The sequence below is a fragment of the Apteryx rowi genome, unplaced genomic scaffold (genome assembly GCF_003343035.1).
Source record: "Apteryx rowi isolate R43461 unplaced genomic scaffold, aptRow1 scaffold_18, whole genome shotgun sequence".
NCBI classification, from domain to species: Eukaryota; Metazoa; Chordata; class Aves; order Apterygiformes; family Apterygidae; genus Apteryx; species Apteryx rowi.
In genome coordinates, this window is record NW_020448085.1 from 2,691,040 (window position 1) to 2,713,480 (window position 22,441).

At 42.1% G+C, this 22,441-nt stretch overlaps 1 protein-coding gene across 1 annotated transcript in view; it reads left to right on the forward strand.

Moving 5' to 3' along the window:
• Nucleotides 1–22,441, forward strand: part of SLIT3 (slit guidance ligand 3) — a 515,694-nt gene that overhangs the window by 413,588 nt on the left and 79,665 nt on the right. Inside the window, exons 21-26 of the mRNA XM_026061340.1 lie at nucleotides 3,176–3,339; nucleotides 5,635–5,767; nucleotides 14,634–14,702; nucleotides 15,888–15,959; nucleotides 16,148–16,219; nucleotides 19,694–19,765. Of these exons, the coding sequence (XP_025917125.1) occupies nucleotides 3,176–3,339; nucleotides 5,635–5,767; nucleotides 14,634–14,702; nucleotides 15,888–15,959; nucleotides 16,148–16,219; nucleotides 19,694–19,765 (582 nt within the window). The remainder of the gene's footprint in view (nucleotides 1–3,175; nucleotides 3,340–5,634; nucleotides 5,768–14,633; nucleotides 14,703–15,887; nucleotides 15,960–16,147; nucleotides 16,220–19,693; nucleotides 19,766–22,441) is intronic.

A 22,441-nucleotide genomic window follows, 5' to 3' on the forward strand; every position in this document is an offset into this window, starting at 1 on the left:
ATAAGATGTCTTTGCTAAAAGCTTGATTACTCTGTTTCTGTGTGAGTGATTGAATCATTATTTTAGGTGTAGGAAGTCTGATTACTAATGACTAATTTTTATAGTATTTTGACTGCCCAGCATTACTGTTTGTGATTTAAGAACTCTGTTTGAATAGCCACATTCAAAGATAAAGCTTTTGCAACTCATTGGCCTCTCCAAACTTTCAGTTGCTTGATGTGTGAATTAGGGAAGCTCTTGCCGAATGTGATGTGTTAGAGATCCTTGACTTTACATTTTTTTTCCAAGAGTTGCATCAAAATCTGCCATGGAGACAGCATGTATGTTGGCATATGTGTCAGCTTCATACTGCGTAAAAGCAAAAATTTTAAATTTTGTTTTTAAATTTAATCTAAATTTTAATTTAAAATTATTTTTTAATTTTAATTAGAATTTAAAAAATTAAGCGGCTCAAAGCAACTGGGAAAAGGAAAGAATTTAGATGGTGCTGAAGTGGCAAGGGGATGTGTGTAATGTGTGAGAAGATAAATTTGTCCTTTATTCCCAGAGTTATTTTTGTTTCAAAACGATGGATTTTCTTCTCTGTTTCTTCATTTTGTGTGTAGGAATTTACTTTTTGTTAACTTCTCAAGAGAAGCATAATCCAAGTTTTACTCCAAGAATTTAGTAAATTTTAGGTTGTATGTTAGCCTGTGTTTGCCAAGAAGTGAATGAGGGTTTGTGGATAGTTCCTGCTGCTCAGCTAATGTGCAGTAGCACATTAAGTCCAAGTGACCTCTGTAGAATGGGTAGAATTACTATTTTGATGGGAGCATTTTAGAGTTTGAACACATGAATGTTTTTGAAGGTTTTTGATGTGTCCTGAGAAGGTGCTCTAGATGTGCAAAATGTTGCATTCGGAGCTGTGGGTTATTCAGAAGCCTGATTATATACACCTGGTGTTTGCATCCAGTTGGCGCTTTGGGTCGTGGAAGTTGTTCTGTGAATATGATCTCACTCTCTTCCATCAGTGGAACAAATGGCCTTTGAAGCATCGGTTCACTTAGCTTTGCAGGTTTAAGCACTTCATTTAAACCCTCTGCCTACGCCAAAGTATGTCAGTATGGAAAATATACAAGGCATCCTGCATGTGGTCCCATTATGGATTAAAGGAAATGGAAAACAATTCAGCAGGAATATAACCAGACTTGGAGTGATGCTTTCAGTGCTTGTTTGCACGTTCTGTGAAAGCCCCTCAGTACCCCATCCACTTTCTGACCTTTACACACTGAATTAGCCTTGCTATTGAATCCTAGGCAACAGGACTAGGTTGAGTTATTTCTATTATTAAACATTATGCTGAGTTTTCTCCCCTCCCATTGTCCCTCTACATAATGTTCGATGGTTTGTGCTAGACCCCCATGTAATTACACACCCGAAGCTCCAGGCTATTGCAGTGATTGAGGTGTGCTTTTTTGCAATGCGGCGAGCAGCTGTAAATCATATTGTGGGTATGCGATACTGGCCTAGAACCTATGTAATTTAGGAATTGGTTTGGCTTTGTTTTCTTACTGCCACATCTCAGCTGCACCAGATGTTTTCGTCTTCAGTGCTGTTGCTTTCTGAAGGAACTGCTTGGCTGAAAGTCTAATGTGATTTTTGACTATGGGTTTAGGTTTGTAAAAGTATCTTGCAGTTGAAGACTTCTAAGGTCTTCGGCTACTACACCTGCACTTGAAGTGTGTGTGAGCAGAACCTGCTTTTTTAGGACCTTAAACTTTTTCGTCTTTAAAATATGTAGCCCTGTAGAGGAATTTCATTATCATCTCTTTTTCTCTCGCAGAGAGAAGATAACCCTCAGACGTATTCGCATATGCTGTGAGAATTCCACAAATGTTGGTTCAGATACCTCATTTTCCAGACACAGGGCTCTAACAGCTCATTTTTCTTCCACGAGGCAACCCAAGACTGAGGCTATTGATTCTCTCTGGCTTTATATATAAGATAATCAGTCTCCTTTTCACCAGGAACATCAGCCTCTTTCCTTCATTGGAAGCTCAGTCATAAAAAAATCTTAGACACAAGTTATGTATAGGCATTTAGGTACAGGACTCCACTAACATTTTTTTTCCGAAGACCCTCAGCTCTTATTCTAGTTAGCTTAGAAGGATGATTGCTTAAAAGAAGTGTCACCTTACACTCCTTTCATTCCAAGGATCACAAGCTATTAAGAAATACAAATGAACAATATTTTCTCTGTACTGACTTTGTGTATGATACAGGTACTACACTGAGAAATTGCTATAACCTCTGTGTTTTCACTGGTTGATGACAGGGTGGATAGAGCTGTCCTTTCCTAAAAACTGCTAGCCTAAGCTACGCTAAGAACCCCTCCCTCGCAGGGAGGCTATTGAATGGCTACTTTGGGTCCTGCCCACCGCAGTGCCTCGGCTAGGCTGCAGCTGCATTTGCAAGGTATTTCGGGAGCTGTAGCAAGATTGGATGCAGGCTTCACAAAATTCAAAGGCCAGTGGGTCGTGTGCTTTTCACTGCAGATGTACTGACCTGAGAAAGCTGGATGAGAAGTGGCTCAAGCCTACATACTGCTCAAGTGCTGCCTCATACGTCAAAAGAATATATATATTTGTGTGTGTGTGTGTACGTATATACATATATTTGTATACATATACAGTGTGCTATCCTTACTATTTCTGTATAGTGGGGCTAAACTTTATCCATGGTATTCCCTGAGGGATCACACTTAAGGTCATGGATATGTGGGTGTAATGTGTGAGGTGAGTTTCGACTTGACTATGAGCTGTAGCTTGAGTTGAAATACACCATAAACACAGCCCTGCTGCTGGTATAACTATGTCTAAAGAAGGAATCTGAGCAGTAAGTATTTTGGTTTATATATGTGTGTGTGTATATCTATATATATGTGTGTGTGTATATAAAAATAAATAAATATAAATATATATATAAAATATATATATACATATATAGAGAGAGTAATTACAACCATAATCGCAGTATAAAATCTGTGTAGAAAATGCCTAATCTGTAGAACAGAGCAGGATCTCACTGAAACAGATGGCAGGAAGGAGGTTGGGCTTGGAACCCATAGTCTTTCCATAGTTATTTAAGTATTTCTGTATGTTCATGTTCAATGCGATTATGTCTTGTTCCATTTCAGTAATTTGCTGGCTAACTCCTTTAACTGTAACTGCCACTTGGCTTGGCTGGGAAAATGGCTGAGGAAGAAGAGAATTGTCAGTGGAAATCCACGCTGCTTGAAACCTTTTTTCTTAAAGGATATTCCAATCCAAGATGTGGATGCCCAGGACTTCACCTGTGATGGTAAGCAAATCCAATCAGATTTGGCATTTATGATAATGTCGACATCTCTGTGAAGGCCTCCCTGCCTATCAATTAATGCTGCATAGTGAACTTTTCAGCTTAGTGGTGAGGAAGACAGCTATCCAGAGCTGAAGATCATCGTTCCCTATCAGAAGTTCATTTTTATTCTTGATTTCCAGCTTCTGCACTTCTGCCATCTGCACCTAAATATAAGAATAATGTTTTTCCTTAAACCTTGCCAGCCTGTCCCTGGCCATATATGCTCGTAGATAAATGTTCCGCATTGTATAATCCTGATATAATCCTGGCCCTTCCTCCCACTTCCTTATTCATAGAACTGGTTAAAATTCTTTGAAGCCAGTGGAAATGATGCTTGTTTGGAAAATCTTAGATTTTGGAGATTGTTCAATTTCAGCAGTAGCAGGGATAAATATAGAGAAAAAAAAATAGATACCATGTGAAATGACTCTGTGATGCTTAATTCTTTGTAGTGTCCATATAGGTAAAAAAAAAGAGCAACAACAAAACAAACAAAAAATCTGTAGAAATTTCCTCCATTAGGAAGGAGGATGGAAAACACTGAGAAATGTGTGATGCAACATTTGATAGGGTTTGCAATCTCCAGGCAAAACCCTTGTTCTCTCTTCTGATCAAGCAGAATTTAGAGATCATCATACAGAGAAAAACTCATGAATCCACTGCTGCTTTGACTCGTAGGCTGTGGTTGCCCGTTAAACCTCGATATGCTGGAGCTGCAGGTTGTCATCCCTCCAAAGAGACCGTAGGAGCGGTGGGAATTTCCTACTTAGCGCGGAAGGGAATTCCTGTCCTAATCCAGCAGCCTGGCAGCAGGCCCAGGCGCTTGGGCTCAGGGCTCTCGGGACCCACGTTTAGTCATTAAAGAACAACTGGCTTTTAGTTTGGGAAAAAAATATCCTGGTCAACAAAATAACATTGCACACTTAGCAGCTTTCTGTGTCGTACAGTCACGCAGACAGCCGTCACGAATGAAAGGTAGCTGGTGGCAGCATGTAAAACACAGAATACAGAGGGAAATCAAATATGCTAGAGAAAGTCGCTTCTTCAGCACGTTTGTGAAGGGCTTTGAATTTTGTTTCTAGTAGTACAGTTCAGCTGGGGAGAGGAAGGAAAAAGATCTTCCCTGTTCTTCTGTAGGCTGGCTGTGCTTCTCCGTCACTCTGAATACAAAGGTTCCCAGCCAGGCATTTCTGGGTAACTCTTTTATCTTGCAGCAGCAGTTCCAGTCCTGTTCCATAGTCTCAGTGCTCTTGCGTATATCCAGCAGAGAGGAGGAAGAAGCAGATCTGTCTCAATTAGTCCTTGCATCAGGTTTTTTTTTTTTTAAAAAAAAGCAGGCCCCTGGCGGACGGGTGGCGGCGTGCTCCAGGAGGCAGCGCTGTGCCTCGGCGCTGGGGCTGCCCGGGCCCGCAGGCGTTGGCGTGCAGCCTTCCACCGCCACCGACGGGAGCCACCACTGACGCTTTCCTTTCACGTGCAGCGTGATGCTGCATTTGCCTTATGTTTTGCAAAGTCTGTTGTTTTGGGGGAAAATCCATGCTTTAATGCTCTCAACTTCAAAGACTTGGTTTCTTCTACACAAACCCTGTTGTTCTTCAATTACGAGATTTAATCTGCTGTTTATGGAACTGCAAATCCATTTTTGGAGACTGTTGATATTTTTGTGTGTGCACAGATGGATCACCAGCAGTTTGAAGTATGCTGCTTAGCTTGTTGTTTGCCTGGTTATCCTCATCAAAAGCAATGAAGTTTTTCAATTCCAATGGTAAATGAAGTGCCAGGCTGACATTAAAAGATACAAAATTAACAGCTGAAAACTTTATTTAAAAAAATCTTTGTAACGCAAAGTAGATGGTGAATGTCATCTATGTAGACCAGTTGAAGGGTAATATTCCGGTAAAGTTCTCCATTTCAGCTAGTGCATCCAGAGAGTTGGGGTGGTTTTGGGATTTACCTAACTCATTTACTGTAATTTGTAAAATTATGCAGAAGTAGATTCCACTTGGATAAAATTATTTCTTTGAAAATATTAATATCCAATTTTTGTGTTGCAAGTCCAACATGCTGCTTGTTGCCTGAAGAACCTGCATCATCAGGTAGATGCTGAGTATTGGGAGTTAATTTAAAATATTGTGCTGGTTGTTATAGATTCCAGGATGTCCCTTTTTGGTCCTTGCAAGCGGTTACCTCTGAAGTGCCTCACTCTGGGCTGTAAAGCTGATTTCCTTCCCTAACGCYGGGTGCTCTCCTCCGCAGGCAACGACGAGAGCAGCTGCTCGCTCTCTCCGCCCTGTCCCCCGCAGTGTACCTGCCTGGATTCGGTGGTGCGCTGCAGCAACAAAGGGCTGCGTGTCTTGCCCAAAGGAATTCCCAAAGATGTGACCGAGCTGTAAGTGACGTTTTACATAGCTTCTTTCCTGCAAAGTTCATAAAGTGATGTGGCGGGAGGCTTCGTAGGGCCCTGGGCGGTTTGCCTTTGATTGCAGGCAAAATTCCAGCGACTGGTGCTTTGGTGCTTTCCCTGTGTCTTCACTGTTGTGATCTTCATACTTCTTCCTCCCTTGACTGAATGCATTGCTCTGCAATGGCAAGAGAGTCCTTGCACCCATTGATTCTGTGCACGGGGAACAAATGCATATGTTAGTACTGAATGATCCTTTGGTGGGGCTGAGCAGCCTGAGTTCACAAGGGGCAGTTTGAAGGGGTGATGGAAATACATTCCTGACTTACACATACGTGAGTTAATTATCCTCTGAGGAGAGAAAAAAAAAAGCAAAAAAAAGGCAAGCCAGTGGTGGAAACAAACAGTGGATTCTTTTCTCCAAACCTCATGAAATGGCTAAAATAATGGATAATTAGATTAAATTGTAAAGTAAACTTGTTTGAGTTGAGAACCATCTTTCCAGTCTTCTTTTCTGCTACCACTTGCAATGAATTTATACTGGGTTTTGGTTCTTTCCATGGAAAGAAAATGCAGTGGGGGAACTGCTTGGCTTAAACAGTTGACAATAGAAATACAGCGCTTTTCCCTTTAGGTCCTTTTTCAAGTCTATCCCAGATGAGTTGTTACTGAAAGTCGTTACAATCTGAAGGACATTTTTGTATTAGCTGGTTGAGTTGGTGTGTTCAGTGAGTTTCCTAATGAATGAAAATCTGCTTCTGCGTTGCTCTAATTAGCAGTGAGGTACCTGATGAATGAGATACTCCCTTCACAGTGGAAGGGGCTTTGCACTGTTATTACGAAGGCTGCAGTCAAATGCAAGGCTTTGCTGTTTAATGAGGAGTGGACTGAAAGCATGTGTGGGAATTCAAAGTAACATGGATATTTTGCATAAATGAATACATCCTTGGGACCACTGTTAATCAGGGCATGGTTAATAGTGGTTTGAATTAAAAGCCAAGCTTCAGCCTTTACATTACCATGAATGATAAAGACTGCAAGGTTGTTTCTGCCCTGTTCCTGTTCAGGTCTCATTATTGCTTTCAAATGTGATTTGCCAACAGTAAGATATCACAGATGTTACTTTGATTTCCGCTGCCACACGAAGGAATCTTTATGTTTAAATTTCACATATTCAGTGTACCGATACTATCTGATACACTGACGACATAACTTTCAGGAAAGGAGTGAAATTAATCTCACATTCTTGAAAACTGCTATATTTCTTAAGCTCTTTCTTGGCAAATGAGGCAGCAGGCTGGAAGTGAGCAGTTTGAGTTCATAGGAATTTACATGACTGTCTTCTTCAGTAGGAGCCGCTTGGCTGTGCCAGCCTCGTGTTGGGCTTTCTGCTTCGAATCCAGAAATGTGTCAGCTGAACACAGTCAGCCGTGGACTGGCTGGCTCCAAATTTCTCATGTCCTGCAAATACAACCTTGAATCTGTCCCAGCTGTCTCCAAATTCAGTCCTGATCTCACTCTTCTGTCTTTCCACCAACATAAACTGAGCTCCTTATTTGTGTCTGTACCAGATGATGAGCTTCAGGTACCAGAGCAAAAATTTTCATGTGTTTCTGAAAACTGTGACAAGACTGAAATGAAAAAGAGAAAATCAGTCTTACTTGCTTTTCCTCTGCTTCCAGATTGTGTTGAAGATGTTGCCCATAATCTAGAAGATTCTATCATCTAGGTCCCCAGTTGCATCAGAGGACAGAGATTTCACAAAGGGGTAAAAAGGGGACACGGGTATAAAGATCCTCCTGTCCTCATCACCACGGCGCTCTCTCTGCGCGAGGCCGGAGTGGCCATGCAGGGCAGCGGTTTTGTGGGATTTTTATGAATGCTCCAGTCTGGCATTTATAAATTACCATTATTGAAGTGCTCGTTTACAAGGCACATTAACTGCAGTTGTACAAAAACACAACATAGTTTAAGAAAAAGCATTGCCATGTATCTAGAGAGACCAATCTGTTAAGGCTGAATATGGCCTTCTCAGAAGTTCTTTTAAATTCTTTCAGAGATCTTGAAATAGCCTTAAAACGGGAATTCTTTCATTGTAACAGATATTAAATAACAGCGTGCCAAACTGAACATACCTCTTGCACAGGCACGTAGAGACAGTGCTACCTTCCACTGGGTAGAGCTTCACTGTACCCAAGTCCTGCAGAAAGGTCGCCAGCAATGTTTTATGGCATGGTGGACTGGAGACTTAGGCTCATGCCTTCCAACTTTCTTCCTGAGTTTCTGTTCTGCATGTGTTTTATAGACAAACACTGGAAAGCTGTGATCTCCTTCATGTTCAGAGCTGGGAATGACAGGCKGCGTGACGTGTTTGGTTTGCACAACCTTTGGGAGGAGGGACTACCCAGCAGGAAAGGCTTCCATGTAGAATAAGGTTGAAAAGATGACCAAGTGTCCTGGCTTTTTAGAGGGATAATAATGTAAGAAATTTCTATTTCCTAGCAATTCTTTCACAAAACCCTGTTGCCATGGACAAGCCTTCTTTCAGCTTCCTGGAAAAGGGAAATGTTATTTCTTTCAAATTCCTTTGCTGTATATTTGTGTCCTGCCTACACTTTTTCCCACTGTTTACTTGCTCTGATGAGAAGCCTCGGTTCTTTGAACATAATCAGTTTTCTAGTCCAGACGTTTAGAAGTAAAATACTCATGCAATGAGCTAGTCTGCAGCTTAGCCTCACTCCTGCTTAGCGTCCTAGGCTTTCCTTCTCTTCTTTTTTTAAATCTGACTACGATTCCCATGCTCTTTTTCCTTTAACATGTTACTTCAGTGTGCAAGGGCCAGCATTTTCTTTTTTTTCCACAAAACTGTGGTCTATTTCTAATCAAGTCTTATCTGACAACATCCAGCTGTTTTTATGGACCTACAGCAAATAATAATTTGCACTGGGGAAAAAGTTGGAGGCAGTTATGTTGACAGTGTGTGTATAAGTTGTAACATAATGAGCATGGTGTATTTTAGAATAAATATATACTAATCATGTCRTCTCTAGACTCCAAATGTTGTCATGACACTGAGCTATCTGATAGCAGTGATGGGGTTATTAGAAAAACATGTGTCCATACATCATTTTTAGTGATTATTTTGCTTTCCATTTATATTAATATACATTAATATTTTCATTTAGTTTTGTCATTTCTCTTTCTCTCCTCCCAAGCCTCCTATCTCCCACTGGCGACCTCCAGCTGTGGATGTCCCACCTGGCCTTTGTGGTGTCCCCTCTCCTGGGGGGTTTTGCTCCGGTTAGTTCATTTAGCCTGCGCGCTCTTCCACGACCTGTTGGCAGAGCCGTTTTGCAAGCAGCCGACCTGCCCGTCAGCAGAGGGATCCCGTCCGGCTGCCCCTTAGCTCTCCTTCCCCCCCCCCCGGCTGCTGCCCGTCGCTGCCTTCTCCAGTCGCCAAGATCATTCTGGCGATCGCTTCTGCCTTCCAGAGCGTTCGCTGCCGTGTCTGCGTGGGGTTCTTTACTCCACCATGCAAGGCGCTCGTGCCTTGTGGCAAAGCAGTGCCTCGACCCGGGCCCACCAGATTGCTGCAATGACGTACGCTCTCAGCAGTTAGCTACGGTACGTGTAGACTATCCTGACAGTCTAGTGCGATCTTTCCATGTTCCTATATTGCTGTTGATCAAAGGGATAAYGCTGAAGTGAGATATCTGATAAAAATCATCTGCTTCGGGATGCAGATGCCTTTGCTCGCCTGGGAGTCGGCACTGCTTCRCGCACTAACCCTGAACACAGGCTGCAGCGAATTTTCCTTTGGTAAGAAAGGAGAGAAACGGTTTAGCTCAAAGCTTAGGCTTAGGCGGTCCTGCGTCGTAAAAGGCTTTACAGCTGCCTAATTCACTGTAACAGGGAAACTGTTCCATTTGGGAGAATGGGTCAGTCTGTAGAAGGATGTTTGAGCTACAGCTGAAAGAGAGGAGTCAAATCTGTGCTTCAGATCTGACAGTTTGGAAAAGGGAAATAGGTCGATAGTATCAAAGCGAGTCTTGAGTGACGGATGAAGTTTGAGTGCTTATCGGAAAGCTGCCTTCAGCACTGACAGTGAGTAAAGGTGAACTTAACTTCGGGGCCTCCGCTTCTCTCGCACACACAGGCAGGTTTCTGCGTGTCGCTGCTGTAGGTCGCGCTCCGAAATGCAAGCACAGCAAAATCCTGAGCCCAAATTTGCCAGAACCTAAGAAGATTCAAGATCCAGATTTGTACATAGATCCATACTCAAATTTTGTATCTTCTCAAGAAACTGTAACTAAAGCTCTAAAAATTCCTATTTTGCTGGTATGTTTTGTGTTTCACAGTCCAACTCTCTTTGAGGCGACCTTTATTAGGAAACGAAACTCGCCTCAGAGCGCCAGTGTACTGGCTATCTGCGTAAAAATGTTTTGACTATAACTTGATTTTAGARCTACATAAAATTGGCAAATATCTTTTTTTCTTAAACATTCTATACAAAATATTTAAAGAAATTAAAGGACAGGCTTTATGCCTTTTCTGTTACTGCCTGAGAACTGATTTCTCTCTTCAGTCTCTTGTGCCGGGCGAGCTCCGGGACAGCCTTTCCCCGAAGCTGGGTGGGGGCATTTTATGAGAACATGACACATGTTTCTGTTTGTTTGTTCATTTGTTTGCTTTTTAAAAATTTTTTTGGCTCTGGTAATTACCTGATGGTTGCAAGTCCTTGTTGACACTCAGGATTCCCAGCAGCGTTCATAGGGTAAAGAACAATTTCCAATCTGATACATTAAACTGCAGAGTCTAGAGACTTGGGGAAGCAAAGGAGGTTGTTTTGGGTACTAGTCAGCCCATCTGTATTAAGACGGCTGACACCCACTCTTGACTCTGACTGTCTGTATATTAATAGCTTAACTTGGGATGTTAGAATTAGAAATGCATCTTCTCATTCATACCACAGTTTCTTCACATACCAGATGCCTTGTACATCATCTTTCTCCACTAAGCATTGGGAAAAATTAAAAATAGAATCAATCTTCTGCATTATTCTTGAGGTTTTTTCCCATAGCTTTTGCCATAGTTAGATCACYGCATTGTATGTGTGTATATATACACACAAACATGCACATACAGTTTTGTAACTGGGCTCTGCCCCTTCCTCCTCAGGGATATATTCTGTTATTTGCTGGGTCCAGCTTGCAGCCCCTTTTTAGTGCCCCCAGCCCTTCTTGAACCCGTGCTGCTACGGAGCTGCTGCCACGGCGTCTGTGCCGCGTCCCCCTCGCTGTCCTGCAGCCCCCGGCCAGAGCCTCCTGCCTCTTGGCATACTGTTGCGTACAAAAAGCTCTGGTTATTTCATACTAATTGCACTTAAATACACTTTCAAAATTAATGCCTTTTCTTAGGAAACATTGCTGTTCTTTGTGTAATGTGGTAGAAGCTTAAACAGCGGTGAATTGTTCTAATGCATCCATAAAAAGTATATAATCAGCAAATTTTCAGAGTAAAATTTGTTTTGTTCACAAAATATAGCGCTGGTGTAATATTGCCACTTTCTGCAAACACATTACTATAGCCATCAAATTGTTTACGGGATAATTGCCAGCGCTGTACAAGCAGGTCTTCTGTCAGGGTTTCGCTGCAGGGGCCTGCACGGCCGGGTTGGTCTGAATAGTGGAGCATTAGAGTAAAATGTACACTTGCAACTTTTGATTGCACCTGAGAGCAAAAAAGGGAGAAAAGCCCTTGGCTAGCCAACAGCAGTTTGTTTCAATTGCAGTCTGTTTCCTATTGGGATCAACAAGAAAATATCCTGAAAATATATTCCTGCAGATTTCAACACATTGCAGGAGCTGAGGCTCCTTTCTGAACTGAAAATCACGGCTAGCTTCCAGATGTGTAATACATGACCTGCTTTTCATTTCCTTACATTTGGAATAAACACTGGAACATTACCCTACTCACATGCGTGAGTTTAGGTTTTGCAGGCTCTCTGGGATGAAAGCAAGGAGCAGACTCCCAGGAATTTGCTGCATCCATCACAGCCCATTGCCGTGGAAATTAGACATGAGTTGCTCCGTTCAAATAGTAATATATGCAGTTTTATTCTGGGGATCTTCCACCTAAAAATTTAGAGTGTGAATTTGCACTACACCAAGTCACTTCATTTTCAAAATAATTTATACCAAATGTAGTCAAAAGGGAACAAGCTACTTTATACTTATTGAATTTGAATATCCATGCTGAGGTGTAAATGTGAGTGTAAATGAGGTGTAAATCCATGCTCTAGCTTGTGGTGACCTACGTCAGCAGAGAGGCCATCACTCCCTTGCAAGGGTTAACCGTTTACTATATAACACCATCACTTGATGCGTGATTTCTGTGCCTGGAGAGATTAAACTGTTCAACAGGTTTTCATTGAGGAAGGATTTTGCCTTTGGATAAAAATTCAAAAAACCTCTAGTCCCCCTTGTCGAACCTAATCCTAGCTGGAGCAGGATCGGCTCCACCGTCTGCTCCGAYGTCTTTGCAGGATCCTGCTCACGTGCCGGCTGGATGGCCAGGAGGCTGGGGGGGCAGGAGGAATGGCAGCTTTCCTCTTTACTCATCTCAGAGGGAAGATTTTCCATTTTATTGTTGTTAGATTCCGGTGTCTAATATCTTATGGGAAATTCTTCTTGGAGTAGTTTAGTAGAAAAGAGCTGAAGCAGCACAAAATGGTGAGAGGGCATTATGTTGAAATGGGAGAGGGGGAAGTGGAGTAAAATGTGGCATTCAACAGTGTATTATGTAAGTAATCCTGGTAGTGTTTATAGTTTTTATTTTTAAATAAAATAAAAATACAGTTTGTGGGAAAACTTTATTGGATTTAGTTTACACGAAAATCTCTGTGTTGTAACAGTTTATGCAGAGAGGGAACATACAGCACGATAATAACCTATCATTATTGCTGTTTGCTACAGTCAGTGCAGGGTAAGGAGGTCTGTTGCCAAAGAAAAGGGAACTCTACGTGTGGGATACAAACGCTAACGTGCTTATTGGATATATTTGCAGCAGCGGAGGCAGCCCCTGAAGGGTGCTGGTGCCTGTGGGCTGCGCTCCTGGCAGTGATCCACATCCACCTTAGGAAACCCCCCCCCCCCCCCAAAGCGTCTTGCAAGGAAGGGAGATATCTTTTCCTCTTTCCCCCCTCCTCGGGAGGGAGCAGCCCTTCTGCCTCGCGGTGGTGTCTGAGCAGGTTGGGGTCAGTTCCCGGTTCGAAACGGCCTCCGGCAGGTTTCTGGAGGCTCACGCAGACCAGCGGCCTGGCACTGCGGCGCTCCGCATCCTTTGCAGGCACGTCATTATGGCAGATCCCCCCAAACCAAGGTCAAGGCAAATAACTCCAGCTCTGTCTGTGTTACTTCATGATAAACAGGAAAAGACCGATGCCCTGATGCTCCCGCATGTCAGCTGTTGCGCCTTGCGTGCCTGTGTTGTCTTTTGGGCAAGCTTTTGGGAAGTTTTACATCTGTTCAGTGCTCTTCCCTTAATCACTGAGCGTTTGCACGTCTTCAGTGGAACAGACCTGCAAAATGCAGGTACTATATTCCAGAAAAAGGAGGACATACAATAATCCTAAAAGGCATCAGCCGTCCTGTGTCTGAGTCGACAGAGGATGCTCAGTGCGTCTGTCCAATGGTTGGGGTCTCGGTGTGATCCGTTGCTCCTGCAGAAGATCTACCTTTCACAGCCACACAGTGGGAAGGTTTAGAGCAAACTGGGAAATTTTATTTCCCAGCTGAACTGTCTTTATGGATCGGAAGCTGCTTTTCCACGTTGCTCGGCAGTTTGGGGTGTGAGGGGTGCAGGGGATCCTTCATTCTCCCTCCAGGGATCCTAAAGGGAGGAGTGAAGGAGGCGAAAGCAAGGGCCAGTAATATGGGGAAGGGTCAGGACTTTCCAATCTCCCCAAACTCGTCAACAAAATAACATCATATTAAAAAAAATAGCATTTTACTCTAATAAATATGTTAATAAAATGTTTATTGATTTAATAATTTAAATTAATAAAAATGTATTTTAACGTAGTTATAGACATTGTTTCTTATTTATATTTATCAGTATTGCTGTTTAGAGATTCCTTATTGTTTAATGGTGCTTCAAACTACTTCACCCTGCAAATACAAGCTGTTCTATTAAATACGCTTAGTGCTTGTGGGAGATGGGTGTATCCAAGAGAACTTGGACCTTCAGTTTGTGCCTTGGAAGCTTCCTTCGTGCACCAGTGCAGGTTTCAAAGGAAAGGTGGGGAGGGCTGATGTGCCTCGCTAGGAACTGCTGTAACGGATGTGGGATCGGCGTTGACATTTGGAATAAGTGAGACTTTTTGTGAGATGAAGCCCCAGCAGCGCTGCTCCTGTCCCAGGGCTGGCCCCACCAAGGGCCTCGCACTCGCACGGCAGCAGCTTTGCTGGTGGGGTCAGTTAGCACTTGGAGTCCTTGTAGAAACTTCACTTACACCTAACCTTAGCCAAGGGCAAAAACCATAACATTTTTTTCCCATTGCTTCTTCTGTTGTTGTCTTGGAAGAATCAAGTGGTGGTTTATATTTGCTGTAGGCTCGAGAGCCTTTATTCGCTTCCAAGTCTTGAACAAAAACATCAGTAAGCTGCTGTCATGCTTTGCGTGCAGGAGAATTCATTTATAAAGGGGAGACTGTTACAGTTTCAAAGCAATGCATCAAAGGCAGTTTTCTTAGTGAGTGACTTCAATTTGTCGTTTCTTCATTCATGGTGCATTGTGAGCTGACAGAAGTTCTTGTTGACATGTTTGGCTAATTTTCGAATGTGACTTTTTGCAGATACCTGGAAGGAAACCATCTGACTGCTGTACCTAAGGGGCTATCGGCGTTCCGACACCTGACTCTGATGTAAGAAACGCATGGGTTTAGTGTCAGGATAATTAGATGACGACTCCTGCCCTGCGTCGTAGGTGGACCATAAAGCCTTAGTGTGCACCCTGTCCTGGGAGCGGGAGGAGAGTATTTCCCACACGTGATTTCAGCTGCAGCGGAGCCGCTTCCCTGTGCTGCCCACGGAGAGCCCTCCCTGGAGCGATACGGAGCAGCGGAGCCACTTCCCTGCAGGAGCTCCCGGCCGCTGCAAGGGCACCGGCGCATCACRCGGGCTGCCACTGCCTCCTTCCCCGGATTTATCACTGCACGGCTGTAAAGGTCGTTAGCAGAGGAGACAGCATTAATTTCATCTAGCTGAAGCAATGTTTATAATATTAAGATGATGAAAATTTGCATAACTGTTTCTTCTATGAGCAGGCATACGGATAGAGAAACAGCTAGGCTCCGTTCAGTAAATTAATCCCGAAAATACATCGTGGTGAAATTTACTGGCTGAACTATTTACATAAATTGTCAACTGCCGTTTGAATCAGCTGTAGATGCTCAAGTCAAATGGGCAGAAGAACCTCAGACAAAAAACATCCTGGATCCTCTGTTTTAAAACAGTGTTTTATTTGGAAACATCTCTGATTTTATTTTGCATGGAAAAGCAACAACGAAATAAAGTGTTCTGTTTGAGCCTTAATTACTCTTTTGAATTGAAAGATGAAGTATCTTTTGTTTCTAGTTGAGCCAAAGCAAACGCTTTTCCCATCTTTTATTCAGTCAATTTATGCCAAAGAGACCATTCTTTTTACACAGCTTTGTTCCGGTAGCTGTGAATGTGAAGAGTATATGGAAATAATATACTTGTAATAAATTGCAGAGCAGCCTGCTCCAGCAAATATTTACCCATGGTTGTATCATCTATTAATTTATCCTCCTCCTCTGAAAGTTTTGCTGATATCCACTGATTTTTGGGTGCTGTATACCAGAAATATGTTTTACTGAGAAGTCCTAAGCTTCTTCTGAGAAAATATTCTGATGTGATTTGCTTTTAGCATTTGTTCAAAGTTGGTTAGAAAAAATTATGTCAATTGACAATATTTGACTTTTCAATTGCTTCAAGCAGTTTGCTGTGCAGGTGCAATTTACTGTTTAAAAATGATTTATTTCTGAAGTCATTCATATAAGCAACATTTTCTGTGTGTATTTTTTCAGTGATTTGAGCAACAACAGCATAAGCGTACTGGCCAATTACACCTTCAGCAACATGACTCAGCTGTCAACACTGTGAGTAGCCCCAAGTTTTGAYATCAGCCTTAGTTGCCTTTCAGTTCCCAATCTTAGGTGTTAAGCAATGGTTATATACCTCGTACCTGATAAAAGCTCATGGCTTTCCGTGCTGCTTCTCAGTTGAATTAGTAATGAAATACTCAGAGAAGGTGTTGCCTTGTGACTTGTGTCTCTCGCTGTGCTAGGATCCTGAGTTACAACAGGCTTCGGTGCATTCCGGTCCACGCCTTCAACGGGCTCAGGTCTCTCCGCGTGTTGTGAGTACCACCTCTGCGATGGCACTGCGTTGCGGCTCATTCGAATGCTGTTGATGGCAGGGAGGGCTTTAATGAGCAGATGGCTTTCACTTGATTCAGTAGCCGTAAATATTTTCACACAATTAGCTTCAATGTACTTGTACTTAGGTGCAATATGTCTGGTAATGACTAGAGCAGGTGAATGCTAAACTTTGGAAAAAAGCAATTATATCCTTGCAAGATGAATGACTTTGCTCCGATAGTTCAGGGACGAGAACTATCGCGAAAGCAGGCTGCCAAGAGACTGCATATAGTCTGTCTTTTCTGCTTGAACAGTGTTTGGGCACACCATGGGGAAGGATATTTATCTGTAAAAACAGATCATGTTTTAGAGTTAACTTTCCATTGGATGCTTCAGCAAGAGCGTCTTCACTGTAAACTTGTGAATTTTTAGAATATTTTCTTTCTACTTAGATTGCTCCAGGCAAGTTTTTACGTAAAAGAAGAATGCAGTCTGAATAGAAGCAAGTTAGAAGTCCGCACACTAGAACAACGAGTTAGTCACGCCAGTGGCTTTGCACCACTGATGCTGAGATGCCTCCAGGGTCTTTAAGTAGTGAAGGAAATTTCACCTAATGGTGACAGAGATGTGAGCATGCTTGCAGATGACCACCTGTGGTTTCCATCTGTGGAGCTCCTTTTCTCCAGGCTTTCTTTCCCACATAGCTGCTTTCTGCAGCTTCCTGGGTTGAGCACTTTGCTCACAATCTCCCCTGCAAGTCCTCTTCTTTGTAACACCTTAGAGTAATAAGACACACCATTCAGCCAAACTCTTCACTGTGGTTTGAGCGGTAAAATAGGTACCTAGGTTTCAGCCTCCTAATTTATAGGACAGTTTAGAATCCCCAATTTTTGTTATTAAAACCAAGAAAGATATGTGATTTGGATATGTTGATTTAAGTTTGGCTTGGGACTCTGGTTTCTAGCCCACTAGGATGGTCGCATCTGAACTGTTACATAAGTCCTGAAATTCAGCCACGGATGAATTCTATTTCTTGGCCAAATAAATTATTCCATATGGAGCTCTCTTCTGGCCTGCTTCTGATATGCACGCTAGCTTGATGAAAGCTAGTTTGGGAATCTCTACCTTGAATTAGAGTGTTGAGATACCCTGTCTCGCTCTTTCCAATAGTTACAATTTGTCTTTTCACTTCTGCTCTTGCAGGCCATGTATGGACAGAAGTAAAGGGCAGTACTTTAAGTATCAACTGTTATTTTTTTGGCTTTCTTAAATGATCTGCTAAACAGATTTGAAAAAAACTTCCTCCTTCAAGGGAGAAGYCCTCCCTGGCTTGTGCAGAGCCGCACAAGGGAAATGAAGCCTGGGTGGGAATCTCCGTCTTTGCTCCATGCATTTGGAAGCCTCCAGACTGATTGCATTTATTATGGCCCACAAAACTGGTATCAGCTACAACTTTCGCCACATGTCATCCACGTTGTTATTAAAAATCAATTCTCCAGGGGGAAAATGGGCTTCCAAGTGACAGTGTGCAATCTGTTATTGTCAGTTATTTTATTATCCATATTCTCAGGAGGATTTAAAGGAGAAACATCAGCAAAACAATTTCCACATTTTCAATTTATTTTAATAAAACGAACATAGAGATCTCGTTACCTTTGGCTGTGCTTGCCTTGGAAGGTAACCGATTCTTCTCACACCTGCTTCTGTGTCTTCCAGATTCCTTCCATTCTCTTCACTTTTTGTCCATTAATCATAAATAAAGTAGATTGGTATTTGAAAATCAGAATAACCACGAATGGATGATGGAATTGCATGAATCTCTGAATCTGCCCTCTGTGTCTCACACTTGCATATATTAACTCAGTTTCAGCACAAGCCCAACTGCAGAGAGGGCAGAGTCAACATGTTTAAGTTTGAGCCTGTATATGTATCAGTGTTTACACAATTAGGCATTTAATCTTAGCATGGCTTGTCCATAATGGTAGCTGAAGTGTGCCAGGGAGCTGTTTTAACATAATGTCTTCAGAATCTTTTTTAATGAGCAAAAGTTGATATCAGTAGATTTTTCCACCAAAACTATTGCAGTGAAAAACTATGATTTTCTTGTTCAAAAATGGTCTTTCGCGAAGCTAAATGTAGATAGAGTTTGGAAAAACTGAAATAGACACAAAGCAATTATAAACGTTATAACTCCCTGGCTGGCCTGAACTGATTATTTTAAAGATTATTTTTATTGTGTGAAAATGTTATAACTTCTGACATTTGGGTCTGATTTAACTAGGAAAGAAAGTCCAGAAATAGAAGTATTTTTTCAGATCACTAGACGATTTTCCATGTTATATTCATGAAAACCCGATAAAACGAACTATAAAATATTCTTCTAACATTAAACATTCTTAGTTTTCCTGAAAATTAATGGATATATACTGCGGTTCAGGAGCTCGCATTTATGCAATGAGACACAGTGGTAGTTCAGAGCTCCCCCAAACGCGGTACTGCCTGTGGTGGCAAAGCTACTGCAATACTCTTCTGACACAACTTTGGAACCAGTTTTTGCAATATTCTTTCGGTGTTGGTTGTTGCGCCGAAATGACCTAAGTGGTTTTTTTTTTTTTTTTTTTTTGCATCACAGAATGACTACCCGTAGTTTCCCAGTAAATCTGTGAAAGACCCTGCTGTTGCGAGCGCTGCTGTGTTGGCACAGCGAGCTCCCCGCTTGCTCCGACAGCCGAGCCGTGCTCAGGTCTGCAGGGACTGGCGTCCCTCAGGGCTTGCTGTAGGTGTTTGCCCTGGCCAGACCCCGGCCCCCGACTGCTCAGCCAGACCTGTGGTCACTTTGAGCGTTGTTTCCTACGAGAGCGTCCCCGTGGCGACTGTCGTAACCAAATGGTGTGAGACAACGGGCTAGAACGCAGCGCTTGGGAACAGCTGATGAAAAAAATGGACATGTTTAGTTCATTTCCTTGTCTGAGTACAAAGTCGTGGGTTAGTGATGCTACACGCAGAAAAGAATAGATTTTTTTTTTTTAAAGAATTCAAGTATTTTGTTACCCAGTGCTCTACAAAAAGCGATTCCCCTCTCCTGAATTCACGCCACTGCTCTTTCTGATATTTAGCCAATCGAGTACTTAGAAGTATTTGCCCTCATGGAGCCTTACTCTCTCCTAGGGTCTCTCTGAAGTCAGTTTTTGATTTAACTGTCACCTTTCCTATTTTCCCTCTTCTGTTTTCTTTTTGTTTCTGGCTGATGGGATTCTGCAAAGGCACACGGGTCTGCATAGGAGGGGCTGCTTGGCATCGTTATGGTTTTAATAGCATAAATAGTATGTCACCTTTTTAATTTAAAACATTAGTCGCCAGCAATTTGGATCTTATCATCATTGCATGTGGAAGTAGCAGAGCACGGAGGCGCGGGCAGTGCCGTCCGCCCGTTGGTCCGCGTGTTGGTAACGTGGTGCTTCTCCCCGCTCCAGGACGCTGCACGGGAACGCCATCGCCAGCCTGCCCGAAGGGTCCTTCGGTGACCTGGTCTCCCTCTCCCACCTGTAAGTACTCGTTCCTGGATCCAGCTYTCTGATGGCCAGTTTTAGATTTCTGTAACAGCGCTGATTGATAGAAATTTAAAATTGTGCAGTTATCCCATTTGTCCGGCTCTCTTTCTATATTATGCTGCTCTTATCCAGACAGCATCTGTTCAAAGGAAGTAAAATAAATACAAGAACCTGTTGTTATGAGTTACCAAAATGTTTTCTTAAGGAAAACCAAATGAGCAAATGTGACAGTTTCCTCTTCTGTGCACTTTGTGTTCAAGGCTTTCTTTCAGCCTTGTCTACATGAAATGCAGGGCATGTTATGGTCCGCGAGGGAGACAGGAAACCTCCCACAAAGAGCAAATAATCAGCAAATGTGATTCTGTGCTTAATAAGTGTCATATGTTTTGCGTACTGAAATGTTGTCGGTATGTGAACTTGTAGATGAATCACTGCCTCAGACATATACATATTTAATCATATGGAAGTTGGTCATTTCACAGCATTAATACTTCATTCCATAATTTACAAAAATTAAAAGTTTCAGGAACTTCACAAAATGACTATTCTGTTGATGGAGGTACAGGATATTTTTAAATGCAGTTTAGTGGATGAAAGACATATAAAGACAAATAGCAACTGTTACAACGCAAACCAGAAGTGCAACAGTCAGTGCCAAAATACAGGAAAAGAAAAGTTTGTTCATTGAGATAATGTGTGATACTGCATATTATTAGACAATAGATGTAGAGGAAAAGTAATTTTGCATGTCCTGTTTCGTGGTCACTGTCCTCAAATAAGCAGAGGGTTGGGTATGTCTCAGTCAGTTTGTGAAGTGACCGGTTTCACAAGACGATAGTGACTGACAGATTCAGAAAATACTTTCTGCTCTGATGCTGCTCTCCTGCACAAGAGTTTATGTAGATGTATACACACACATTGGGACACGCGTGCATAGAGGTGTGTGCACGTGCACGTTTAACATAGGTTTTATATCTCTGTTTCAACATGCCCTTATATGCCACAGCTGGAACACTTTATACTGTTATCTTGACTTTCAAGTGTCAGCCCTAGTTCTTGATTACAGCATTTTCTTTGGACTCAAACTCATTTCTGGTTAGAACATATTAAAATTCAACAAATTTCTTGGAATATTTCTAGCATTCAAGATCAGTTATGTTTTAGTAAGTGTCCTTGGTCTGTGATGTCTGTGTAACACCTTTCTGCCTCGGTTTTCCCTCAACGATGAAACATGAAGATATCTCAGATTGGTGGGAACAGAAATCATACGAACAACTTAGGAAATTTCAACTTCTACCTATACGAATTTTAAACTGAGACATAACCATCTCTCAGTTTCAAGCTTGCACCTTGTTATCTAAGTCAGACAAAATGTTTTGCACGATATTTATTTCTTCGCAGTGCTCCCAGTATAGTAAATTCATTTTGCATGTTGTTTTGGAGTGACAGTCTAACTGAGTCGAAGCCCTGTGTCTGCGCAGGGAAGTGCAGTGACACTTCCATATTGGGAAACTGGCTTCTGAGGGTATTTTTAGAGCTCCAGAGATAAACATATCATGGCCCATTTGTTTGGATTTTCCTCGGGGTTTACTTTAAATGAAGTGCAGACATGATTTTCCTGGGTAAACTGCTCACCTTAGGGAGTGATAAAAATCCCTTTGGCCCAACACAATCACTGCAGTCTATCTGTTTAGATGTATGTGCTGCCAGAAATGTAAAATACACAAAGCTCAAATGAACAGTAATAAATAGGATCCATAAAATAAATAAGACCTGTCTGGGGTGTAATTTGCACAGTTGAACAATTGAATTTTACAGTGCAACTGTGCTCTCCAGTTTCTTTAAGGAGGATGCAATGTGATCATCTGAAACTTTTAGCAACCGCAATGATCTTGCTAGTTTCTAAGCTCTTTACATGCCAGAAAAAGCTGCGGTTATTGAAAAGAAGTCATACATAATTGAAAATAAATTCTTTTTGAGCTCTTCCCGAGATATGGATTTTCTGGGAGAAAGCATGGGCTTGGAATAATTTTGAAAATGATACAAAAATTTGCGACTCATCAGACACGTACCTAATTAGGGGAACCTAATTTTGTGTTAAATTTGCCAGCTGTGTGGCGAAGGGCAGGACGGATACTGTGGCTGGGGAATGCTGAGCAGCCGGGTGCTGATCAGGGGGAGCAGCCTGGGCCTTCTGCATCAGTTCGAGTTACATCGGGTCAAATGAACCATTAGAATTTTAAAGAAATATTTTTTCAGCATAGACAAAGCTATTGTTTTTAGTCAAAGTCTTTGTAATAGCTGTAAAATGGTTTGTAACTGGAAGAACAAAACTTGAGATCTAGATATTTTGATCACTTTTTCCAGAGCTGTTTAAAGCCCAGGAGAAAATATTCTCCAAACTTCCTTTACATTGTAAACATCATATCGTCTTAATGTAGCTATTATAACAAACTGTTTTACAGATATGTCTCACTGAAGACAGAGGAAGGCTTCTAAATGATATGCACATACCCTTTCTGTCTCCTATTTACCATTTTATTTACTTGAATCACGTAATCATCTGCTTGGCCAACTCGTTTAGTGCAGGGCGCGGACACTGATATTCGAGCGCTGCCGAAGGATCAGCCGTATTCGTACTTAGGAGGCAGCCTACGCCTGTGGGGCGGG